The 20,578-nt window shown below is 46.3% G+C and overlaps 1 protein-coding gene across 2 annotated transcripts; it reads left to right on the forward strand.

Moving 5' to 3' along the window:
* The first annotated feature begins 791 nt into the window (after positions 1-791).
* AAR2 (AAR2 splicing factor) lies at positions 792-17,890 on the forward strand. Of its 2 annotated transcripts, none has more exons than XM_004746502.3 (4): positions 792-885; positions 3,827-4,634; positions 7,894-8,123; positions 16,562-17,890. In XM_004746502.3, exons 2-4 carry the CDS (start codon positions 3,878-3,880, stop codon positions 16,727-16,729), a joined length of 1,155 nt encoding a protein of 384 aa, XP_004746559.1. In that variant the 5' UTR covers positions 792-885; positions 3,827-3,877; the 3' UTR covers positions 16,730-17,890. The 2 variants fall into 2 exon arrangements, with proteins under 2 accessions (XP_004746559.1, XP_044940097.1); XM_045084162.1 differs by lacking the exon at positions 792-885 and adding an exon at positions 952-1,203.
* Positions 17,891-20,578: the final 2,688 nt, after the last annotated feature.

Raw genomic sequence — 20,578 nt, forward strand, 5'->3', positions numbered from 1 at the left:
ACTTACTAGGGTTACGTTAAGGCTTAGAAATCATATATGAATGGCCTGCCCTGTGGCTATTGGACTTACCTAGCCAGTCCCCACAATCATACAAGCCAATTCTTCGTAAAAAAAAAATCTCTTAATATATATCTCCTATTGATTCTGTTTCTTTGGTTGAACCCTGACTGATACAGCCGCCCAGCACAGCGCAAAGCCCTCAAACAGAAATCATTTATTAATACAGTCATTAATTAAACTTGTGATAGATACACACACCCAGCTGAACCCTGGTGTCTGGCTTCAGGCTAGGTTCCTGGGAAACAAAAGAGAACCAGACAAGAAATTCCCTCCCTTCAGGCATGTTTTTAGCCTGCACCACCGAGGACACTGGTGATTATGGCCAGAGGGACCCATGTAGTGGCTATTGCTGCTGGGACGACTTTACCGCTTTTCCGCCCTGCGGGCTGGGTTTCTGACAATCTCCTTTAGGACTGAGTGTGGTTGGACAGCGACTGAATGATCATGGGCCAGTGGTGATACTCATGTAGAAACTGGCTGACAGGGACCATTACTGAGCATCTGATGTGGCTACTAGACAGCCATGATCATGACCCCAGCTTCCCGACCATGACTGATTATAACCAAAGGACTAGGGCTGGCGGGTGTGTTTCTGGAGCAGGATATACATAGTTTGGTGAAGGTTGTTATCCACGGTCAGGAGACGTGTAACCTAAAGTAGCAAAAGGCAACATTTAATGGGGCGGAACCTGCAGGCGCGGACCGTTCCTCCCCAGACCAGGAGCTCTGCCGGACCGCTTTCCCCGTCGCTCCCGTCCCGAGCCAAACCGCGAGAACTTCCGGTGCGTTCCTGCGGTGCTTGGCAGTGGGGAGAATCCGAAGCTGGTGAGTGCGGCCGCCTGGCCTGTTTGAACTTTTCTGCTTTTGTTGTCCGTGTGGCCCAGCCACCCTGTTCCCGGTTCGGGATCGCAGAGTGCCCTGAAGTGGGGCGCCTCGGCAGGACGCGCGCGTCTCCCTCTGTGGGCGGGTGCTGGGACCCTGGTGGCTCTGCAGGCCTTTCTCCCTGAGAAGCCGTCACCAGAGCCCCCGTCGCCAGTACTTCCTGGGGCACCCGGGGTAACTTAGCTGTTTCCCGAACTTGGGACCTTGGGGGCCGGAGACCCTGGCCGCGCCTGTTATGGTTCTGTTCGACTCTAATTTCGGGTAAGGTAATTGGCCCGAACCGACCGTTTGTTTCTCATCTACAAAATGGATATCATGTTTTTATTAAATAAATGCCTGTCGAGGGGCTGGTTTGGGCTGGAGGAACAAAAAGACTCAAGTCTCACGGAGCTGACAGCCCTCTGCTAAACATAAATGCAGAACTGCAGCCTGATCAGTGAAATGGAAAGGTCCAGGGTGCCGGGGAGTGTCTCACGGGATACCTGACCTAACCCCAGGTCAAGCAAGCTTTAGTGAGGAAGTGAATATTGAGCTGAGATCAGAAAAAATGATTTGAGGAAGAGGAGAGGGAATAGTTTTTTGTTTGTTTGTTTGTTTTGTTTTTTTAACCCAAGAAGTCTCCAGCCAGTGTGGCGGGAACAGAGAACTCTGCAGGGTGCATGGTATGAAACCAACGGAAGGAGTTGGGAGGGGCCAGGCAGCCCAGGCCTTGTAGGTCTTGTAGGTTATGGTAAAAATTCTGGTTTTCCAGGAGCCATAAGAAAAGCCACTCACATGGAATTAAGTGTGAGCTGGTGACATGCTTAGGTTGGGCCCTTGAAAAGTTCACTCTGGCTGTTGGATGGAGAACGGCTAACTTGGAGTAAGGAGGTGACGGCGAGAAGCAGATGGACGGATGGGACTTTGTGCATTCCAGGGCATATTCTCTGTGCCAGGCCATGTGCCAGCTGCTGAAGATACAGGGAAGAGAATTACCACTGGTGTAATTAGAATAAAAGAATGTCATTATCAAGGAGGAAGGAGCGCGGGTACCACAAGGGAAAATGGCTAATTGATGAACAATTATTCTAAATGTAGTAGCTCCTCATTTAGCAAGTACTTATTAAGTACCTTCTGAATTCAGGGCTGGGAATAAGATGATGATGATGCAAATTATTTAGAGCAGCGGCTTTCAGGCTTTTTTGACTGTGACCTACAATAACAAATACATTTTACCTCGTGACCAAGAATCCATACAGACACATAAAACTTCAGAAGACAGTTATTATCTTTATTACTCATGATGCGCTCTTTTTCTTTTTTAAATTTTATTGTTTCCATTAAAAAAAATTTAATGCTGGTTGAGACTCTCTAAATTGATTTCTTAACCCATTAATGAGTTTTGACTTGCAGTTTGAAAAAAAAATGCCAATTTAGAGTAAAAGTCATTTACTGTGATTTGGGGTTAAGATGATAAAACATTGCCTCTACCATTTTTGGAAACAGGTCGGCCTTCCTTTTCTCACTGCTTTATTTTGTTCTGTTTGCTTAACATAGAAAAGAGTAAGAAGAATTAAACAGGCAGCTGGTTCTTCTGTTTGTGAAATTTGGGGGTCTTGTTTGTGCATCTGGCTGGGTTGGAAGTCCCTAGAGTCAGTAGTGACTGTCCTACCCTGTGGATGTTTCATAGATCATTGTTTCAGGCAAAGATCTGGCCCAGTGTGGGCGCTCAGTGATTATTTGGGTTTTTTTTTTTTTTTAAGATTTTATTTATTTATTCGACAGATCACAAGCAGGCAGAGAGGCAGGCAGGCAGAGAGAGAGGAGGAAGCAGGCTCCCTGCAGAGCAGAGAGCCCGATTCGAGGCTTGATCCCAGGATCCTGGGATCATGACCTGAGCTGAGGGCAGAGGCTTTAACCCACTGAGCCACCCAGGCGCCCCTCAGTGATTATTTGTTAAATTGAATAGGTAAGCGTCTTGGGACTAGAAGGTTAGATAATTGTTTTTATTAAATTAGTTCATGTTGGAACCATTCCTATAAATACCACCCAGGCAGTGTCTGCCTGCCTACACGTTATGTCAGTATGTCCCCGTGGATAGTTCAGAGGTGGGTAAAATAAGTGTTCTTGCTCTTTCTCTTCTAAATACTGATCCTAGGCCAGCCATCCCACCTGAATCTCTTCTGGGCAAGGTGTCCAGAGTTGCCACTGACTGTGGGCCCTTGGGGAAGTTGCTTCACTCCCTGGACTTTAGGGGTTTTTTATGCATAGAAGATGAAGAGGAGGTTTGTGGTTGAAAAGCTTTCCACTTCCAAACATTTTGTGAATGAACACCCACTTCAGATGCAGAGCACCCACTTTCCACCTTCTGTCCATGTCTGGGCCTTCCTTAAGGCTTATGGGAAACTGGGTATATGCTGGATTTAATCATCCTTCTTAGCTCCTTGGGACTCTTCAGTGATAGGGTTTAGGCAGAGTTACAGTATGAGGCAGTTTAGGCACAGTCATAGTTTCTAATAGACCACCCAGGCTTTCCCCACCTTCATCTTGTTGTGGGAGAGAGATCCTGAGAGCAGATCTTGAGTGGGCAGTGAGAAGAACACTGGCCTGGAGGACAGGGTACCCAGGTTCTAATTTGTGTGACCTTGTATGACCTGGAGCACATCGTTTATCCTCAGTGTCTTTCCAGCTATGCAGTGCGTGTTCTTTCTCAATAAACCAAAACACAAAATCCTCTTCACCCTGAGTCCTCTTTTCCTCTTCAGTAAAATTGATCCACGGTTGTGGCGAGGATTAAGGGAGATAATTATGTCAGGGTCTGATTCAATCTGGCACATGCAGAACCCTCAGCAAATGAAGCATCTTTCCTCAAGTTCCAGTTAATTCTGATTTCTTTCTTTTTCAGTTGTTTGGAAGACAAGAGAGGTTCTCTTTTTGGTCACTTAGCACTGGCGCCATGGCTGCCATGCAAATGGATCCTGAGCTTGCCAAGCGCCTGTTCTTTGAAGGGGCCACTGTGGTCATCTTGAATATGCCCAAGGGGACAGAGTTTGGCATTGACTACAACTCCTGGGAGGTGGGGCCCAAGTTCCGGGGCGTGAAGATGATCCCACCAGGCATCCATTTCCTCCACTATAGCTCTGTGGACAAGGCCAATCCCAGGGAGGTGGGGCCTCGTATGGGCTTCTTCCTTAGCCTGCAGCAGCGGGGGCTGATGGTCCTGCGCTGGAATGCGATCCGAGAAGAGGTAGACCTATCTCCAGCCCCAGAGGCTGAGGTGGAGGCCATGAGGGCCAACCTCCAGGAGCTGGACCAATTCCTGGGCCCTTACCCATACAGCACACTTAAGAAGTGGATCTCACTCACCAATTTTATCAGCGAGGCCACAATGGAGAAGCTGCAGCCCGAGAGCCGACAGATCTGTGCTTTCTCAGAGGTGCTTCCTGTGCTGTCCATGAAGCACACCAAGGACCGCGTGGAACAGAATCTACCTCGCTGTGGCACTGAGTGCAAAAGCTACCAGGAGGGCCTGGCCCGGCTGCCAGAGATGAAGCCCAGAGCTGGGACAGAGATCCGCTTCTCAGAGTTGCCCACACAGATGTTCCCAGCAGGTGCCACGCCAGCAGAGATAACCAGGCACAGCATGGACCTGAGCTATGCCCTGGAGACGGTACTCAGCAAGCAGTTCCCTGGAAGCCCTCAGGATGTGCTTGGTGAGGAGGAACAGGATTCTTTGGGAGTGGGCCAGGAGATGGGTGTATAGTAGGGGGTACATCTCCGGTTTTCTAGTCCAGCGGCTCCTAAACTTGGCAAGGAAGCATTGCCCATTCCCCCTGGGACTGAGTCAGAGAGCTGGAGTGGGGCCCCAGCACTATCTGTCTGTCTATATAATAAACAAACACCATAGGTGAACCTGATGCTGCCAGTTCTGTGTTTGGGAACCACTTATGTGGCCCAGCCCCTCATTTTACAGATTGAGGTTCACAGAGGGAAAGGATTTGGCCAACTATGTGGTCCAAATGAGACCAGAGCCCAGGGCTCCTGGTTCCCCGTCTCCCATCTGCCTCCTCAGTTTGCTCCTGATTCTCTCAGTGTTGGTCTCTCCACTGGCTTAGACCAGGATCGTGATTTTTTAAAAATTATTTTTGCTTTTATTGTTATTTTTCTCCCTTATTGCAAAAGTACTATATGGTCATCATAGAAGCAAAACAAAAATGCATTCCCATCTCCCACCACCTAGAAATAACCAAATTTTGTACCCTTGGGTATATTTCCTTTTTGTCTGTTTCATGTGTTATGTACCCCTGTGCAGCATTTCATTGCAGTCTGTTCTCTGTGTATTTCCCGTGTCTCTTTTTTCCCTCAATTATATGTGTTTGTGTGTATAAATGATTTTTTTATAATTTTTTTTTAAGATTTATTTACTTGAGAGAGAGAGCATGGGAAGGGAGAGGGTGAGAGGGAGAAGCAGACTACCCACTGAGCAGGGAGCCCGATGTGGGACCCAATCCTGGGACTCCAGGATCATGACCTGAGCAGTCGCTTAACCAACTGAGCCACCCAGGTGCCCCTATAAATGATTTTTTTACAAAAACAAGATTGCAGTATACTATTTTGTAATCTGCTTTAACATAAACATGTTTCTGTGTTGCTGAAACAGCCCCTTCTCTATAGTGGCTACTTATGTGCCATCGTGAATGAACCAGCCCTCTGTTGGTGGGCCTTTAAGTTGTCCCTATTTTCCCTGTCATGTCGTCTAATGAACATCCTTGTGTGTACTTATACGTACATTTAGGGTTGAAATTGTTGGATCAGAGCCTGTGTGTTGCGAACTGGGGTGTGGCTGTTGCCCATCATCTCTGAAATGGCGATTTAGCAAAGGCCTCTTTGGTGATGGTTGGAGAATGATGGTTGGAGATGGTTGGAGAATGATATCGTTTCAATTTATATTTCTTTGATTCTAGTGACAGCAGACATTCATCACATCTTTAACAACTATTTACATTTTTTCTTTTACAAATTGTCCAGGTATTTGCATATTTTTCTGTTGGAAGATCAGTGAGAAATTTGAATATAGGGCCATTAATATCATTGGCTCTCTGATAAAAGGGCACATTTTAATGGGTGCATCTTAATGCATTACACAGTATTATCATTTAGTAAGTAACACTTAGGAAATTCTGGCTTAAAAATGAACGAAAGTCCTGTTTTCTACCTCCTAAACATTTTAGTTCTTCAAAGTAATCTTGTGAAAGGTCTGTTGCAGGGATAACTTTTTATCTTCCTGACAGCTCTTTGAAATTACTTCTGATCTCCTAACTTAATTTCAGACTAGGCCAGAAATGCATGAGTTTAAGTAAATGCCCTAATTTCAGAGAATAAGTTCCTATTTTCATAAACTAACCAGGTAAAGCCAAATGTAGAAGCAAATCATTAATCTCTATCATAGAAAGAAAATTTGACAATATCTTTTTTTTTTTAAGAGTTTATTTATGTATTTGACAGAGATCACAAGTAGGCAGAGAGGCAGGCAGAGAGAGAAGGGGTGAAGAAGGCTCCCTGCTAAGCAGAGAGCCAGATGTGGGGCTCGATCCTGGGACCCTGAGATCATGACCTGAACCGGAGGCAGAGGCTTAACCCACTAAGCCATCCAGGCGCCCCAAATTTGACAATATTTTGAAAATGTCAGTCAAACATCCAATATATCTGGACCAGGTAGCTAGACAAACTTAGTTCCACAAGCCTAGGAATAGAGAACTAGTTTTTCATGTCTCTGGAGGTGACAGAGATCAAACAGCCTGCATTTAAAGAGGTACGTGGTGTTGAGTGCATCTGTTCTTTTCATGGCCCACGTGTAAGAGCCCCTCATTAAATTTTTAAGTCAGAGAGGATGTCTCTAATCAACAGCAGTATATCTTGGCAACCAGAGACCCAGTTGCTTGCCCAAGGACAGTGGCTTCTGGATTGTGGGGTCTCTGTTTCAGATAGGCATCTGGTGGAAACGTGGGAATAATAATTAATATTTCCTGAGCGCTCCTTTGTGCCAGGTATTATTTTAAATGCTTTATATGAATTATATTGATTTATTTAATCTTCCCCCACAGTCCTCAAATAAGGAAATTGAGGTATAAACAGATTGAGTAACTCGCCCAAGGTCACACATCTGTGAAGGGTGGGGTCCAGATTTGAACTTAGGTAGTTTGGTTCCAGAGTTCATGCTATTAGCCACCAAGCTGTTCATAGAGATTAAATCACAGAGCACTGTGGTTAAACAAATGCAAGTGATCTGGGCTTGAGGGCTAAGCCTCGAAGAAGTACTCACAAATTTTCCTCTTCTGGGAAGCTCTGGAACTGTTCTCACCTGGTAGGAATTCTGTTTTATCTTCCATTATTCTCATTGCCGAGCATTCAGTGTGTGACCTTGGGTAAGTCCCTTGACTTTATCTGTAAAATGAGACAGGTATCACCAACCCAAACACCTTGTGGAGTTGGGCTGGGGATTACATGGTGTAGTGCAGCATTCCCTGGCCCTGGAGCAGACCGTCTACATCAGAATCACCCAGGAAGCTTTTTAGAGCTACAGACACTGAGGCTCTGTCCATCTGTCCTCAGCCAGGATCTCTGTGGGGGAGGCTTGCGCAGCTTTATCTTCAACAAACTCTCCTAATACCAATCAGCAGTCCAGTTTAGGATCTGCCTGGCATAATAGCCATGGACACGTTTTATAAAGTTTCTAAGTGCCAGGCAAATACTGGTAGATCTCTTACAGTCTGATTCTATAAAACCATGGTTTGGTTTTTTTGTGGCTTGAATTTAGAGCAGTTGAGCAAACTTGAACTGAGTGTGTGCTCAGGGCAAACCGTTCCCCCTGCCCCCCCTTGCAGGAGAGCTGTGCAGGAGGCCACCACTGCTGGGGTCAGCAGATCGGGCACTCCACTCTCTCAGGACCATTCTCCTCTCTGTGCCTCCCAGGTGAACTCCAGTTTGCCTTTGTATGCTTCCTCCTGGGGAATGTGTATGAGGCATTTGAGCACTGGAAGCGGCTCCTGAATCTCCTGTGTCGCTCCGAAGAAGCCATGGTGAGGCACCACACCCTCTACATCAACCTCATCTCCATCCTCTACCACCAGCTCGGCGAGATCCCGGCCGACTTCTTCGTGGACATCGTCTCCCAGAACAACTTCCTCACCAGCACCTTACAGGTGAGCCATCTTCTGGCTGACACCCATGTGGGTGAGAACTAAGGTGAGAAAGTGTGAAAGCCCCTTTGGGAGGGTTACTTTTTTGTTGTCGTTTCCTGGCTCTCTCTTCTCTTCAGTTGTAAGTTCCATGATGCCAGAGACCCTCTCTCTGTACCACCGTCTCCCTGCCTTGCTCTGAGAATGCCACGCAGTGGGGTACTTGGCATTCGACTAACCTCTACCTCTGTGAGTTACTCAGCTCAAAACACTTTTTCTTTCTCCCTGTAGCCGTAAGTTGGTATAACCCAGTAGGACAGAGTTTTGAAGCTTGTTATTTCCAGGGAAACATCTGCAGCTCCTTAGATCTCATTTAAGCATTAAAGTAACTTTGATTTCCTGTTCAAACAAAACGTGCCAGTTTCTGCAGAGATTCTCTGACAGAAAAAGTGAAATTTGCTTTTAACTTGGCAGTTAAATTTTCATTATGAGTGGTAATTAGGGAAGACGCTTCAAACAACTTACAATCTTCATCCTGTGCTATTTCCTCCCTTTGCAAATAGATTAGCATCCTTTAAGTTCTTGGGACAGCCTCTGTCACTCACATTTTGTAACTTTCTCAAGTGTGGAAGAGGCAGAAGCCGCAAGCTGTCAGTTTCCATACGTTCTGTTCTGGGAGCTGCTTTTTTCTCCCCATGTGTGAGACCACTATGAGGCCCAGTCCTAAGAAGCTGGCTGTTCCTTAACCTGTCACTCCCACCCAGGGTGAGAGAAGGAACAGACATTCCGGAAATTCCTATTGGGTAGCAAGCATCATGTTTATCATGCTACTAGGGTTCCCTTATTTAATCTCTCTGGAACCCTTCAAGGCAAGGAGGATTATTTCCTATTTACAGAGGAGAACATTGAGACTCGGAAAGGTTAAGTCATTTATGTAAGGTCACACAGCTGGTAAGTGGCGGAGGCAGGATTTGAACCCAGACCTGAGTCTTGTGATTATGCTCCTATGTACTGAATATAATGTGTTCCCCCAGTAAGGATTCTTGATTGGCATCAGTGGAGACATCATGAGGGGCTTATATCTCAGAGGTATGGAACGCTTTTCTACAAACAACATACTGTTGGAAGAATCCCTGTAAGCAGGCAGCTGACTTAAAACCCTGGCACTTGGGGGCCTTATGCAGACCATGAGGAAAGTTGGTCAAGCTGATGGCTTGAGCCTGGTGTGTTCCACTTAAAAAGAATTATACAACTGCTCTTTTATTGGTTCTTGACATAACAGAGAAATTAAATCCCTTTACCTTTCCTGTGAAGGGGAAATATCACTGTCCTCCCCCAGCAAGTTCCTGGGTTACATGAGCTGGTTACTGATGAGGGGTGTGAGGGGGCATCAGCTTGCTGACTTGCCTCTGGCAAGGATTCATGGGAATGACATGTGTTAATGCTGTCACACAAAACATAGGAGGGCCACACTGTGTCATTGGCTGTCCTGACCATTGTCAGCAGAGCTGACCAACAGCTGAGCTCTGATTGCCTCTGATTGCACTGTGTTGCCAGCAATGATATATGAAGCAGTGAGGGCCCAGCTGGATTGCTAGATGCCTAGGTTGGGTGTACAGAGCTGACGGTTGGAAGAATTCTGTCTGGACTTTAAATCACAAAAATTTGATGTCATTATTTGGAAAAATCTAGGACATTGCTCCTTAAAAAAAATAATGTCAACACGTATTTTTGAGCATCCTATCTTTATATACAGCATTTTCCTGAAAGTGTTGAGGGGTCCGTATATTAAGGTTCCTGCCTTCAAAAGAGATTTTTTCATTGATTTAGCAGGTATTTGCTGAGCATCTGCTATATTCAAGGCCCTGTTGCAGGACTGGAAATAGAGCTGTAAACAAGACAGAGTCCCTGACTTGCAGCTTATATTTTGGTAGGAAAGTAAACAAATGAATTGACCAAATCACTTCAGACAGCAGAGCTGTGCAGGGCTCATTTCCACCAGCCCGAGACCACGACCTGAGCCAAAACCAAGAGTTAGATGCTTAACTGACTGGGCCAACTAGGCAACCCCACCCCTTTTTTTATCCTGGTAAAAAACACATGAGATCTAACTTCTTAACACTTTTTTTTTTTTTCTTAAAGATTTTATTTATTTATTTGACAGACAGAAATCACAAGTAGGCAGAAAGGCAGGCAGAGAGAGAGGAGGAAGCAGACTCTCCGCAGAGCAGAGACCCTGATGCGGGGCTCGATCCCAGGACCCTGGGATCATGATCCGAGCCAAAGGCAGAGGCTTTAACCTGCTGAGCCACCCAGGCGCCCCTTCGTAACACATTTTTAAGTGTACAGTACAGTATTGGTAACTATAAGCACAGCAGATCTAGAACTTTTTCATTTGGCACAACTGAAAACTTTGTCTGTTTCATGCCTTCTTAACTGAACATGATTTTCACTCTGCCTGGTGTGAACTTGTTCGTCCTACAAGATGCCCCCAAGGCATCCCTCTCTCTGAAGCCTTTCCCAAACCCTCTTCTTTCCATATTATTAGCCTACTTTGGACTTGTCTCTATGATATTACACAGACTGTGCCTGCTGAAATGTGTACTTTGCCTGCCTGACTTCCCCACTAAGCCATGAACTTTTGCCCAAAGCCTGGTTTGTTATTCATATGGTGATTTCCAACACCTGGTCAAAGCCTAGCACTTCTCTCACTTTGTGTTATTGGGTGTTTTTAGATGGCTAGAGTACATAATTCCTGTGGTAACGTAAATAGATGCCCCTGATGTGACAGGTATAAACGATGCAGACTGATCAAGGGGCATTAGAAGCACTGAAAAGGAATTGGTTAATTCAGACGAGGCTGCAATTTGAGGAGGAGAAGAGGGGATCAGGAGTGACTGTGAAGGGAGGCGTTTAACCGTGTACTGGAAGGATGACAGATTTCAATAGGCACAGCGTAGAAAAGGATATTACAAGAGCTTTTTTTTTTTTAATGGAGAGTTAACGTTGGTACCATCTTGGCAGTGAGAATCCAGACCCCCACACAGAGGCAGTCACTCAGGGTGTGTGTGAGTGAATGAATCAGCCCACAAAAGCCTTCTTCAGCCAGCCTCCTGCTCTGCCCCCAGGTAGTCAAGTAAGTAGAACTGGCTTTCTTACTTAGGAGCTTAAATGGCTACTACCCATGGAGAGGGACTGGTGTTTGTGTGTGTAAGCACTAAAAGGCTGCCACGTTAGCTGGTATAAAATTAGCCACGTAATGGCCTCTGCCATTAGAGGCCCTTTTGAATAGATGCCACTGGTTCTTATAAATCCCATGGATTTAGCTTGAATAAAAATCATTTGTTTTACAAAAATAGATACAGTTTTTTCTTTTATTAAAAGCAACTTGAGTCACCATAGTTTGTTTAAAACCAACGAAAGGATAATCTGAATTTAATAGCATGTTGGAAAATGAGTTATGTAGAAAATAAGGATTCTCACTGCTGATTGCATAGCATTGAGGCATATAGTCAGGTAACCTGTTTTTTTTAAAATACTTTAAGTCACAATAGGCCATCTGTGCTTTCCAGCTTTATTTCTTGCCAATATTCTAAATCCAGTGTCCGTCTCAACTCCTGATGAATACACTTGCTCTGACAGTGATGTCTATAGTGTTTTTACCAAAACTCCTGGCATGATCAATATCACCTACCTACTCGCACACCTTTTGCCGTCAGCTGTCACTTTTGCACACTTACTGTGTGCATTATCTCATTTAGCCCTCACCACAGTGCTCAGAGCTAAGTATATAATCTCACTTTGCAGTGAGGAAACAGGATCATAGAGGTCACATGATTTTGCCCAAGATCACCAGAGCTAGTGGATGGCAAGGCCGAGTTTTGATTCTAAAGTGTGGGGTGGGTTCCCATTTATTACTCCCAGAGAAATATCCTAAATTCTTAAACTGACCTTAGAAGACATGATTCCTGTTGCTTTTTACTCCCCTAGAAACCATTGTGAAATGATAGTTTTATTTAACACTACTTTCTTCTTCTGCAAGTGGAAATAGAATGTTCTACCTCTGGCTAGTTTCATTCTAAGTTGAAAAATCATTTGGGAATTGAAAAAATTAGGAAATTTCATCTTTTTTGTCTGTCCAAAAAAAAATAGGATAAGATAGTGACTCAGCTACCTACCTTGATATTTTGGATTTCTCAAGGTGACCTGACTGAACTCAATTTATTTAACTTGGGTTTAAAAGAAGGCTTTCACATTTCTGGCTAAAGTAATTTACAGTTTTAGAATATACAGATTTAATGATAACAATATTAATAGCTTTTTCTGTATTTAAAGAAAAATACCCAAAGGGTGTGCTTTTAGTTTCAGAGAAATGCAGTTGTTTGTGAAATGTTGTTGTCCTCTTTCAAAAGTATTTTTAAAATATCCAGGATTGATCTTCTGATATTAAGATGATTCATTTCTCAGTGATGTTAAGAAGTGTTTACTTGATTTCACTTTAACAAGTAAAATAATTAGATCATTACCACGTTTTCTGAAGAAGCCATAAAGTTAATCTAAAAACAAGAGAATCAAAGAAAATTATTGCTTGAAAACTAGGTAATGTCTAGACATCTCCTTTTCTGAGTTATGGGTTTTTAAAATACCAAATTATAAACTATCAGGACAAGAATAGATCACTGGATGCCAGGGGCTTAGGTAAGGGGAGGGTTTGACCAGTAACGAGCAGCACAAGGGAATTTTTCAGAGTAATGAGACTGTTCAGTATCCTGACTGTGATGGTATGTGAGCTTCAGACTCATAAAACTGAATACCAAAAGAAAAAAGCATCTGTCTTGATTATATCATAGAGTGGTTGCATTTGTGTACACATTTGTCAAAACAAATCAAACACTTAAAAATGGGTGAATCTAGTTGTATGTAAATTAGACCTCAATTAAGTTGCTTTTTAAAAAAAGTCAGCCTGGGCTATACCCTGAGTCCTGGAGGCCTGCAGAGAGGACAGTTCCAGAAGCACCTGGTCTCCAAGTCCCCTGCCTTCCCGCGGGGCAATGCTGAAAATATGAGGAATGTTTTAAGTCTATGTCGAGACATAAAGGTCTCAGTAGGGATGAGGGACTGAGATTTCCCTGCTGGGACTAGATCTCGCTTAACATCTGTCATTTACTCTGCATTTATCACCATTCTCATCTGTACAGTGGGAATAGTAATTTCCTGTCCTCTTACCTCCCAGGTTTATAGTACCCAGGCTTGTAGTAAAGATTAAATTGATAAGTTCTTTGAAAAGGACAAAGCACTTTTTAAATTAGAAGCCTTATTTTTCAGACAGAAGGTTTCTGTTATACCTGCCTCTGGTTGATTTTACTCCCAGACATTGTTTGAGAGAATGGTGGGAAGGATGAGTGATGAGTCTGAGCCCAGCCTGTTCAGACCTGTCACTGCTGGCCATTGCCAAATGCAGGGCAGTCCCTGCATCTCATTCTTAGCTGTTTAGTGAGCCTCCTGTGGGCCCTAACTCTGTGCCAGGCCCTGGGCGATGTGCTGTGTGGGACACGTTGATAAAAAGGACTCATTCTCTACTCTTAAGGAGCACAGATACTGTGAGCACGGTGTGAGAAATGCCATAGGAGGGTTCAGGCCCAGGCTAGGGAAACAGAGGCTGGAGCAGTTCCTTTCGGCTTGGGCTTTTGTAAGAGACCTCTCACAAGGAAGTGGCTTGTGAGCTGGTGACATTCAGGGGCCACCTCCTCCCCAGGACAAGTCCTTTATTTGGTCCAGCACCATCACATAATTATTGAGCAATTATTTGATGCCAAGGACTTGTGCAAAAGTGAACCAAAAATGGATGTTCATGGAGTCTGTGGTTGTGGTCTTCTTCATTCTTTTGCTCACTACACACCTCATGGGTCCTCTGTGTCAGACGCCGTGTCGGGAGTGAGCGTGCAGTAGGACCCGGAGTCATTGCTTGGAGTCGCTCCTTATCTCTTGGGAGAGCTCGACAGTAAATGGGCTGTTACCTAACTGAGATGGAAGCTGTGTTCCTGGTAACCCTGGACGCTGGAGGAGCATAAGGGAGCACCTGTTCCATCCTCGGTCTGGGAAGACCTGCTGAAGGAGGTGATGTCTCAGCTGAACCTGAGTCACTAGTAGGAATTAGTAGGTGAAGAAGGTGAAAGCAGGCGTGGAAGGTGTTGTAAGCTGAGGAAAAGGCACGGATGTGTAGAGGCACAGAAGAGGCTGCAGAGTATGTTTGGCAGCTGCTTGACGTGGCTGGAGAGGCGGGGCTGTGTAGAGAGGGTCCAGTTTACTGTGGAGGGAGGGGAAGAGAGGAAGAGGCTTTTGCAGCTTCAGCCAGCAGGCTCCCCAGGACCTCGGGACAGACCCAGGGGTATGCAGGGCCTCTGGAACTAACGCTGTTTGAAACAAGGCTTCTCTGCTGCTCCCCATGCGGGGCCCTTCCCCAGAGCTCAGCCGGGCTCTGCAGTCAGCTCTCCAGGGCAAGCTCCATTAGCTGCCTGCAGACAGGCAGCCGGCTTCCCTGCTGCCCTCTCACCGCCAAGCTCACACAGCCCCTCTAATTAGTTATTGATCTGCTGTTTTATTGTGGCTTTGCTGCCCGCTTCTGTATTTAGTCGATTCCCAAGTTAATGAAACCAAATTCTGTAACCCCCCCACTTCTGCTTCTGCACACCCACTGCCCCCAATCACTTCTATCCCTGCTACCACTCCAACAGAATGACTCCAAACAAAGACCACTGCTAACAGGCAGTAGAGAAACAGCTGTAGAGTACACCTGTTAACTTTGTCAGGTCAAGGCCACCAGAGCCCAGATCCTTCCACGGTGACCTGCAGGCCGGCTACAGTGGGAAACCGATGGGGAACAAAGGGCTTCCCCCACCCTCACGCTCCTGTATCTGTGGGGTGGTTTGGGGAAAACTGCCCCTTCTTTTCCTGTCAGTTTTCATCCAGTCATTTAACTTCTCTTAGCCTTCATTTCCCTAAAATAGGTATTCCCAGAGCATTGTGAAGATCTGTTGGGATACTGTGAAACGTCTTTGAATTTGAAAACAGCAAAATAGTATGAGGAGTAATGAGTTTGCTGTTATTCTTAGAAGTGATTGGGATCCAGGAAAATCCAGAATGGAGTGTCTGATGCAGAGAAAATTACTGCTCTGCCCCCTGCTCAACATTTATATCAGATGAAACTGAATCAAAAAGAACATCAAAACAAGGGATTAATACCCAGAATGTATAAAGAACTGCAATACCTCGACAACAATAGAAACCTGACTAAAAATGGGCAAAGGGCTTAAATAGACATTTCTCCCAAAAAAGACACGGAAATGGCCAGTACATCTACATGAAAAGATGTTCAGCATCACTAATCATCAGGGAAACGCAGATCAAAACCACAGTGCAATACCACTTCACACCCGTCAGGATGGCTCTTACTGAAAAATAATAATAATAAATAACAAAAAACAGAGCTTGCCAGTGATGTGGAGAAATAGAACCCTTGTACATTGCTGAAGGGTGGCTTCCAGGGGCTGGGGAGAGGGGGAATGGGAAATCAGTGTGTGTGGCTAGTATCAGTTGGGAAAGATAAATTCTAAAGATGGATCATGGTGATGGTTGTGAATGTACTTAATGCCGCTGAATTGTACACTTAAAAATGGTTAAAATGGTAAATATTATGTGTATTTAATTTTTAAGATGACAATGTAAAAAGATGGTTTAAGTGGTAGTTTTGTATTATGTACATGTTACAACAACTTTTTTTTTGAGAGAGCGAGTGAGCGAGCACGTGTACAGGTTGGGGGGTGGGGCTTCCAGAGAGAGAGGGAGAGAGAGAATCCTAAGCAGACTTGCCCAGCATGAAGCCTGATGAGGCTCCATCTCACGACTCTGAGGTCATGACCTGAGCTAAAACCGACAGTTGGATGTTTAACCGGCTGAGCCACCCAGGTGCTCCTGTTAGCACAATTTTATAAGAAGAACGTCAAAGATAACTTCCAAGGGGAATAGAAACCTCTGACTGGCAGCCTGTGACCCATGAAGATTAGAGCAGCATTTCAGCCTCCTTGGCCTAGAGCCTGGGACTTTATGGGATGCAGGGGCTTATAAACCCTCCAGGTCTTTCTTGGCACCTGCTGGTGTAGTTATTGCCCAGGTGCTCAGGAGAGCTCCCCAGGGGACTGGGCCAGGGTGATGGCCCCACTGGCCTTACTCTTAATGGGGCATCTCTGCCCAAGATAGTGATTTTCCATTCAAGTCCTGCCCCAGCCTCTCAGCTGGGTTTGGACCTTCTTCCTTGGTTTGGGGGGAGCACTGCAGGTGTCCTGGGCCAGTGCCAGCAGCAGCTGATCCACCCGCCCCAGAGGGCTGAACACCACGAGGAAATTTCCACAGCTTTCTCGGCCCTCTCCATGTTCTCAGGGTGACTTATCCTCTGTTCTCTGTAGGTTTTCTTCTCCTCCGCCTGCAGTGTTGCCGTGGATGCCACCCTGAGGCAGAAAGCGGAAAAGTTCCAAGCTCACCTGACCAAGAAGTTTCGGTGGGACTTTGAGGCAGAGCCAGAGGACTGCGCCCCGGTGGTGGTGGAGCTCCCTGAGGGTGTAGAGACGGGCTAACTGGGAATGCTGTCAGCAAGGGGAGGCCTCTTCCCCTACAGCTGCAGTATTGGCCTCTCCACTCACCCCTTCCTTCTGGGACCTGAGGGGGTAGGTAGTGGCCCCACCAGATTCTGTAGAGATGGAGCCAGAATTCCCTCTTCCACTAATAAATCAGTTTCTTCGGTGCCCAAGGGGGGCAGTATGCATCCGAAGCCACCTTCATGGGTTCCCGTCAGCCTGGCCACGAGGCTAACCTGACCAGATTCCAGATGGGCTCTTACAGAAGCTCTCCGGAGAGACCTGCCTCAGCAGCACCCTACTTCTTCCAAAGGAGAAGAATTTGAGCCAATAGCCTAAGGAAAGTGATTGTTTTTTCGACAGAACGGTTAGAAAACAAGAAACTCTGGACCACACAGGGTTTGAGCGATCAGTTGGTGATTTAAAAGTTAAACAGGGGGAGAGGGAGATGAGCTAGAATTTCTGCCTGTCCTTGTTGAATGGGAACGCATCACAGAAGACATGGACATGGGACCACCAGGAGCTCCAGAGTGGGGAGAGGGAACCCAGAATACAGTTGGATTGAGTCTGACAAATGGTCAGTTTTTGCTTTCTCCAAGTTTCTTCCTTCTGTCCAGAGGTTCCAGTGGGTAGTTGTCCAAGACTGTTGTGGCTCCTGACCTCAGGAGCTTTGCTGAAGCCACATCCTTCTCATCTGTCCCATTTTGAGGCCTCAGACCCAAAGGTGGGACTTGGCATCCCTTCCATATGGCTCCGTGCCTCACCAGAGCCACCATGACTCTTTCTGGTGACCTGGAGATTGAACAACAAAGAGGGAGTTTCTTGCTCTGGAGAGGCTTCTTTTTGTGCCTTTATTCAGGGCTCTGTGGAGGACCTGGCCAATCTAGGTCTTCCCAGTCCTGCTGTGGAGCTGCCAGCCACAGGAGTAATGATGCTTGCATTCCCTCGGAGTCCTGAGGCTGTGCCTGTCACACGCAGTTCCTGCCACCCTGACCTCAAACCGCTGTACTCCAACAAGAGTCCCTGCTTTCCCAAGGTGCAGCTCACACCAGGTTTCTGAATGCGAATCCATGCTGGTTAAGACTTTTGGTTTCACTTGTTTCCTTGGAGATGTTTTGTCAAGAGCATAATGTACATTAAAGTCTTTGAGTTGAGACTAAATCCCCTTGTGTGAGTCTCTCTTGCAGTTAATTTGTCCACTTCTCGGCTGCCAGGCCACTGTCCATAGACACACTTCTCCCTGCTGAGCACCAGCAGACCCTGCCCAACATCTTCAGTCTCTGGAGGAGGCAAGCAGCCAGCGTTGCCTGCTATTAACCAGTGGGGCCGCCGAGACAGGCATACCTGAAGGAAGGATTGAGGCCCTGTAGCTTTATAATAACCAGAAATTATTCTCTTCCTCCTGAAGGCCACTCATCACAACTACCTGGGGAGCTTGTTAGAAGTGCACATTCCAAAGGAAGAAATTCCTGGTCCATGCTATAACGTGGATGAACCCCTGAAAACGTCATGCCGAGGGAACAAAGGCAGACACAGACCCCATGTTACATGAGTCCATTCGTAGGGATTGTCCGGGACAGACAGATCCACAGGGAGGGCAGTTACTGGTTGCCAGGGACTGGGAGAGTGGGGAATGGGGTTGACTGCTACCGGTTACAGTGGAAAGGTTCTGGACTTAGTGGTCCAGTGGTGATGATTGTACAATCTTACGAATATACTAAAACCACAGAAAGTACTCACTTAACATGGGGAATTTTATGCTATGTGAATTATATCTCACTAATAATTTTTTTAAGTGCATATTCCCAAGTCCCACCCTGCAGGGATTCTGAGGCAGTGAATCTGGATATGGCCTGGGTCCTACGGCACACTTAGTTTTGAAAAACTACCCTGAAGTGACAGCATTGCAGGTTAGTACCTAGAGCTCCACTGGGACAGAATTTGTCTCCCATTAACATTGTCAGGGCAACCCATGGAAGTAGGGATCACATGACTCTGTTCAGCAAGCTGTTGGTCTTCTGTCTCCACAGACCTGCTACCCCCAAGTGCTGTGTTCTGTTACTGACTCCTCACAAAAATAGGGGGTAAGTGCTACTAATTTCCCCATTTTACGAATAAGAAAATGGGCTCAGAGAACTTCATTCATTCTGTCGGGACCCCACAGCTAGGAGGGACTGAGGACAAGAGTCAAACCCAAGCCCCTTGGTGTCCAGGGCCCCTGACAGCCTTCTCTCCCCATTTCCCAGATGGAGCCTTGGTCCTGGTGCCAGCCAGCTGTGCGACTTTGGACGAGCCCCTTCCGTTCTCTGGAAGAGAGTTTGCTTGGATTTGGGGTTTCTGATGTAGATTCTTCAGGCTCCCTCAGGTATTTAGAAGTGGACTGTTGTGTTATTTTAAATGTTTTCAAAAGAGAAACTACATTTGCATAGGATAACGTGACTGAGCTGACAAAAAACCAATAGGTCTCTCGTTCGGGGCAGAGTGACATCGACTCCATCTTTTGTGTGTCCCAGCTGGCAGTCCTCTATGTGTCTTTGATGAATAAAAAATGTGAAAACAAATTAATTATTACTTAATACTTGCAGTATTTCTGGAAGACAGAAACCTTGCAAACGGAGAGCCAGTGGCCTTGCTGATCTGTAAGCTCCTTCCAGTTCTAACACATCTAAAAGTGAAGATATTGGCAGGACCTGGCCTGATTTCCAAATCCCCTCAAATGCAGGCCTCCTGAGGTCTGGCTCTTATTTGCAAGGCTGCTTTATCCTATTAACAGAATCAGCAGAGGTAGCAAGTCTCCAACCACTCCCACTGTCCCCACGGCAGCCCTCGCTGATCTGAGCCCATCCCTCTAATTTCTCACCACTTGAGCAGCGGAGATCCCGCTGCGGACTGCCTCTCACCATCGATAATTACTTTCCCCACGTCATCCCCTTGTAAATATGATTTAATATGCCCAGGGTGCTGTGACATGTTGGTTTCTCCAACTAATCAGACTCTGGTTTGACCAAAATGCCATCCCTTGCTGAAATAGGGGCTAGAGACGCTGAGTGAATGCCTGGGCGAAGCTGTCACCGAGTCTCCGCCCCATGGTCACATCCTCCACATCCAAAACAGAACAGAGTGGGGACAGTCACCTGAGCTGGGAGTCACCACACTGGGGGCAGTGTGGATCCGCTCTTCTCTTCAGTCCCCTGCTGACCAGGGCACTTCTTTGCCTCAGAGTTCCATACATCTGGCCCAGGCAGGCTTTGTTTTCACTAGAACATTCTACCTCCAGAGTATCCAAGGTCTCCTTGCTGGTGCATTCTCCCCCAAACCTGGGCTCCTGCCCTGGACTGGCCTCCTGGCCGAGATGGGGGAAGAGGGAATGGGAGCCAGAAGTAGTGTCAGCTGTTCCCTACTGGGGGGGAGGGGTGTGTCCCCAACCTGCCAGGCCTTCTGTCCTTTGTCCTCAATCTAGTGCTCACGGGCATCAACTCACTAGGTTTCTCTGGAAAACAGGGATCCTGGGGGCTGTCAGTCAAAATGTTTGGTGGGAAGAAGGTAGAAGTAGGGAGCTTCTCAGATGGGCTGTACGAAAGAAATTCCACAGGTCTGCCTTTCTTGGATATTTGTCTATCTTCTTCCCTCCCCAGATTTCTCCATTTTTCCTGTGTCACCTCCAGACATTGTTCCCTGGTCCAAGTCTGGACTTCACACTTCTAAAGGGATGCTGACAGATGGGTTACATTTTGGGGAGAGGGAGTTGGCAAATGAGAAGCAGCTGGAGAAAAATGTGGAGCCCTCATCCAAGAGCAGAGAGGCTGGGAGAGCTGTCTTGAAGGAGGAGGTCTCTGCGCCCTTGAGAGC

The sequence above is a fragment of the Mustela putorius genome, unplaced genomic scaffold, assembly GCF_011764305.1.
Source record: "Mustela putorius furo isolate JIRA1106 unplaced genomic scaffold, ASM1176430v1.1 tig00000743_pilon_pilon_pilon, whole genome shotgun sequence".
NCBI lineage: Eukaryota > Metazoa > Chordata > Mammalia > Carnivora > Mustelidae > Mustela > Mustela putorius.

Coding starts and splice junctions, on each gene's coding strand:
- AAR2 (XM_004746502.3), top strand. CDS start 3,878: ATGGCTGCCATGCAAATGGATCCTGAGCTTGCCAAGCGCCTGTTCTTT. Junction 4,635..7,893: donor AAGCCCTCAGGATGTGCTTG/GTGAGGAGGAAC, acceptor TGTGCCTCCCAG/GTGAACTCCAGTTTGCCTTT. Junction 8,124..16,561: donor TCCTCACCAGCACCTTACAG/GTGAGCCATCTT, acceptor TGTTCTCTGTAG/GTTTTCTTCTCCTCCGCCTG.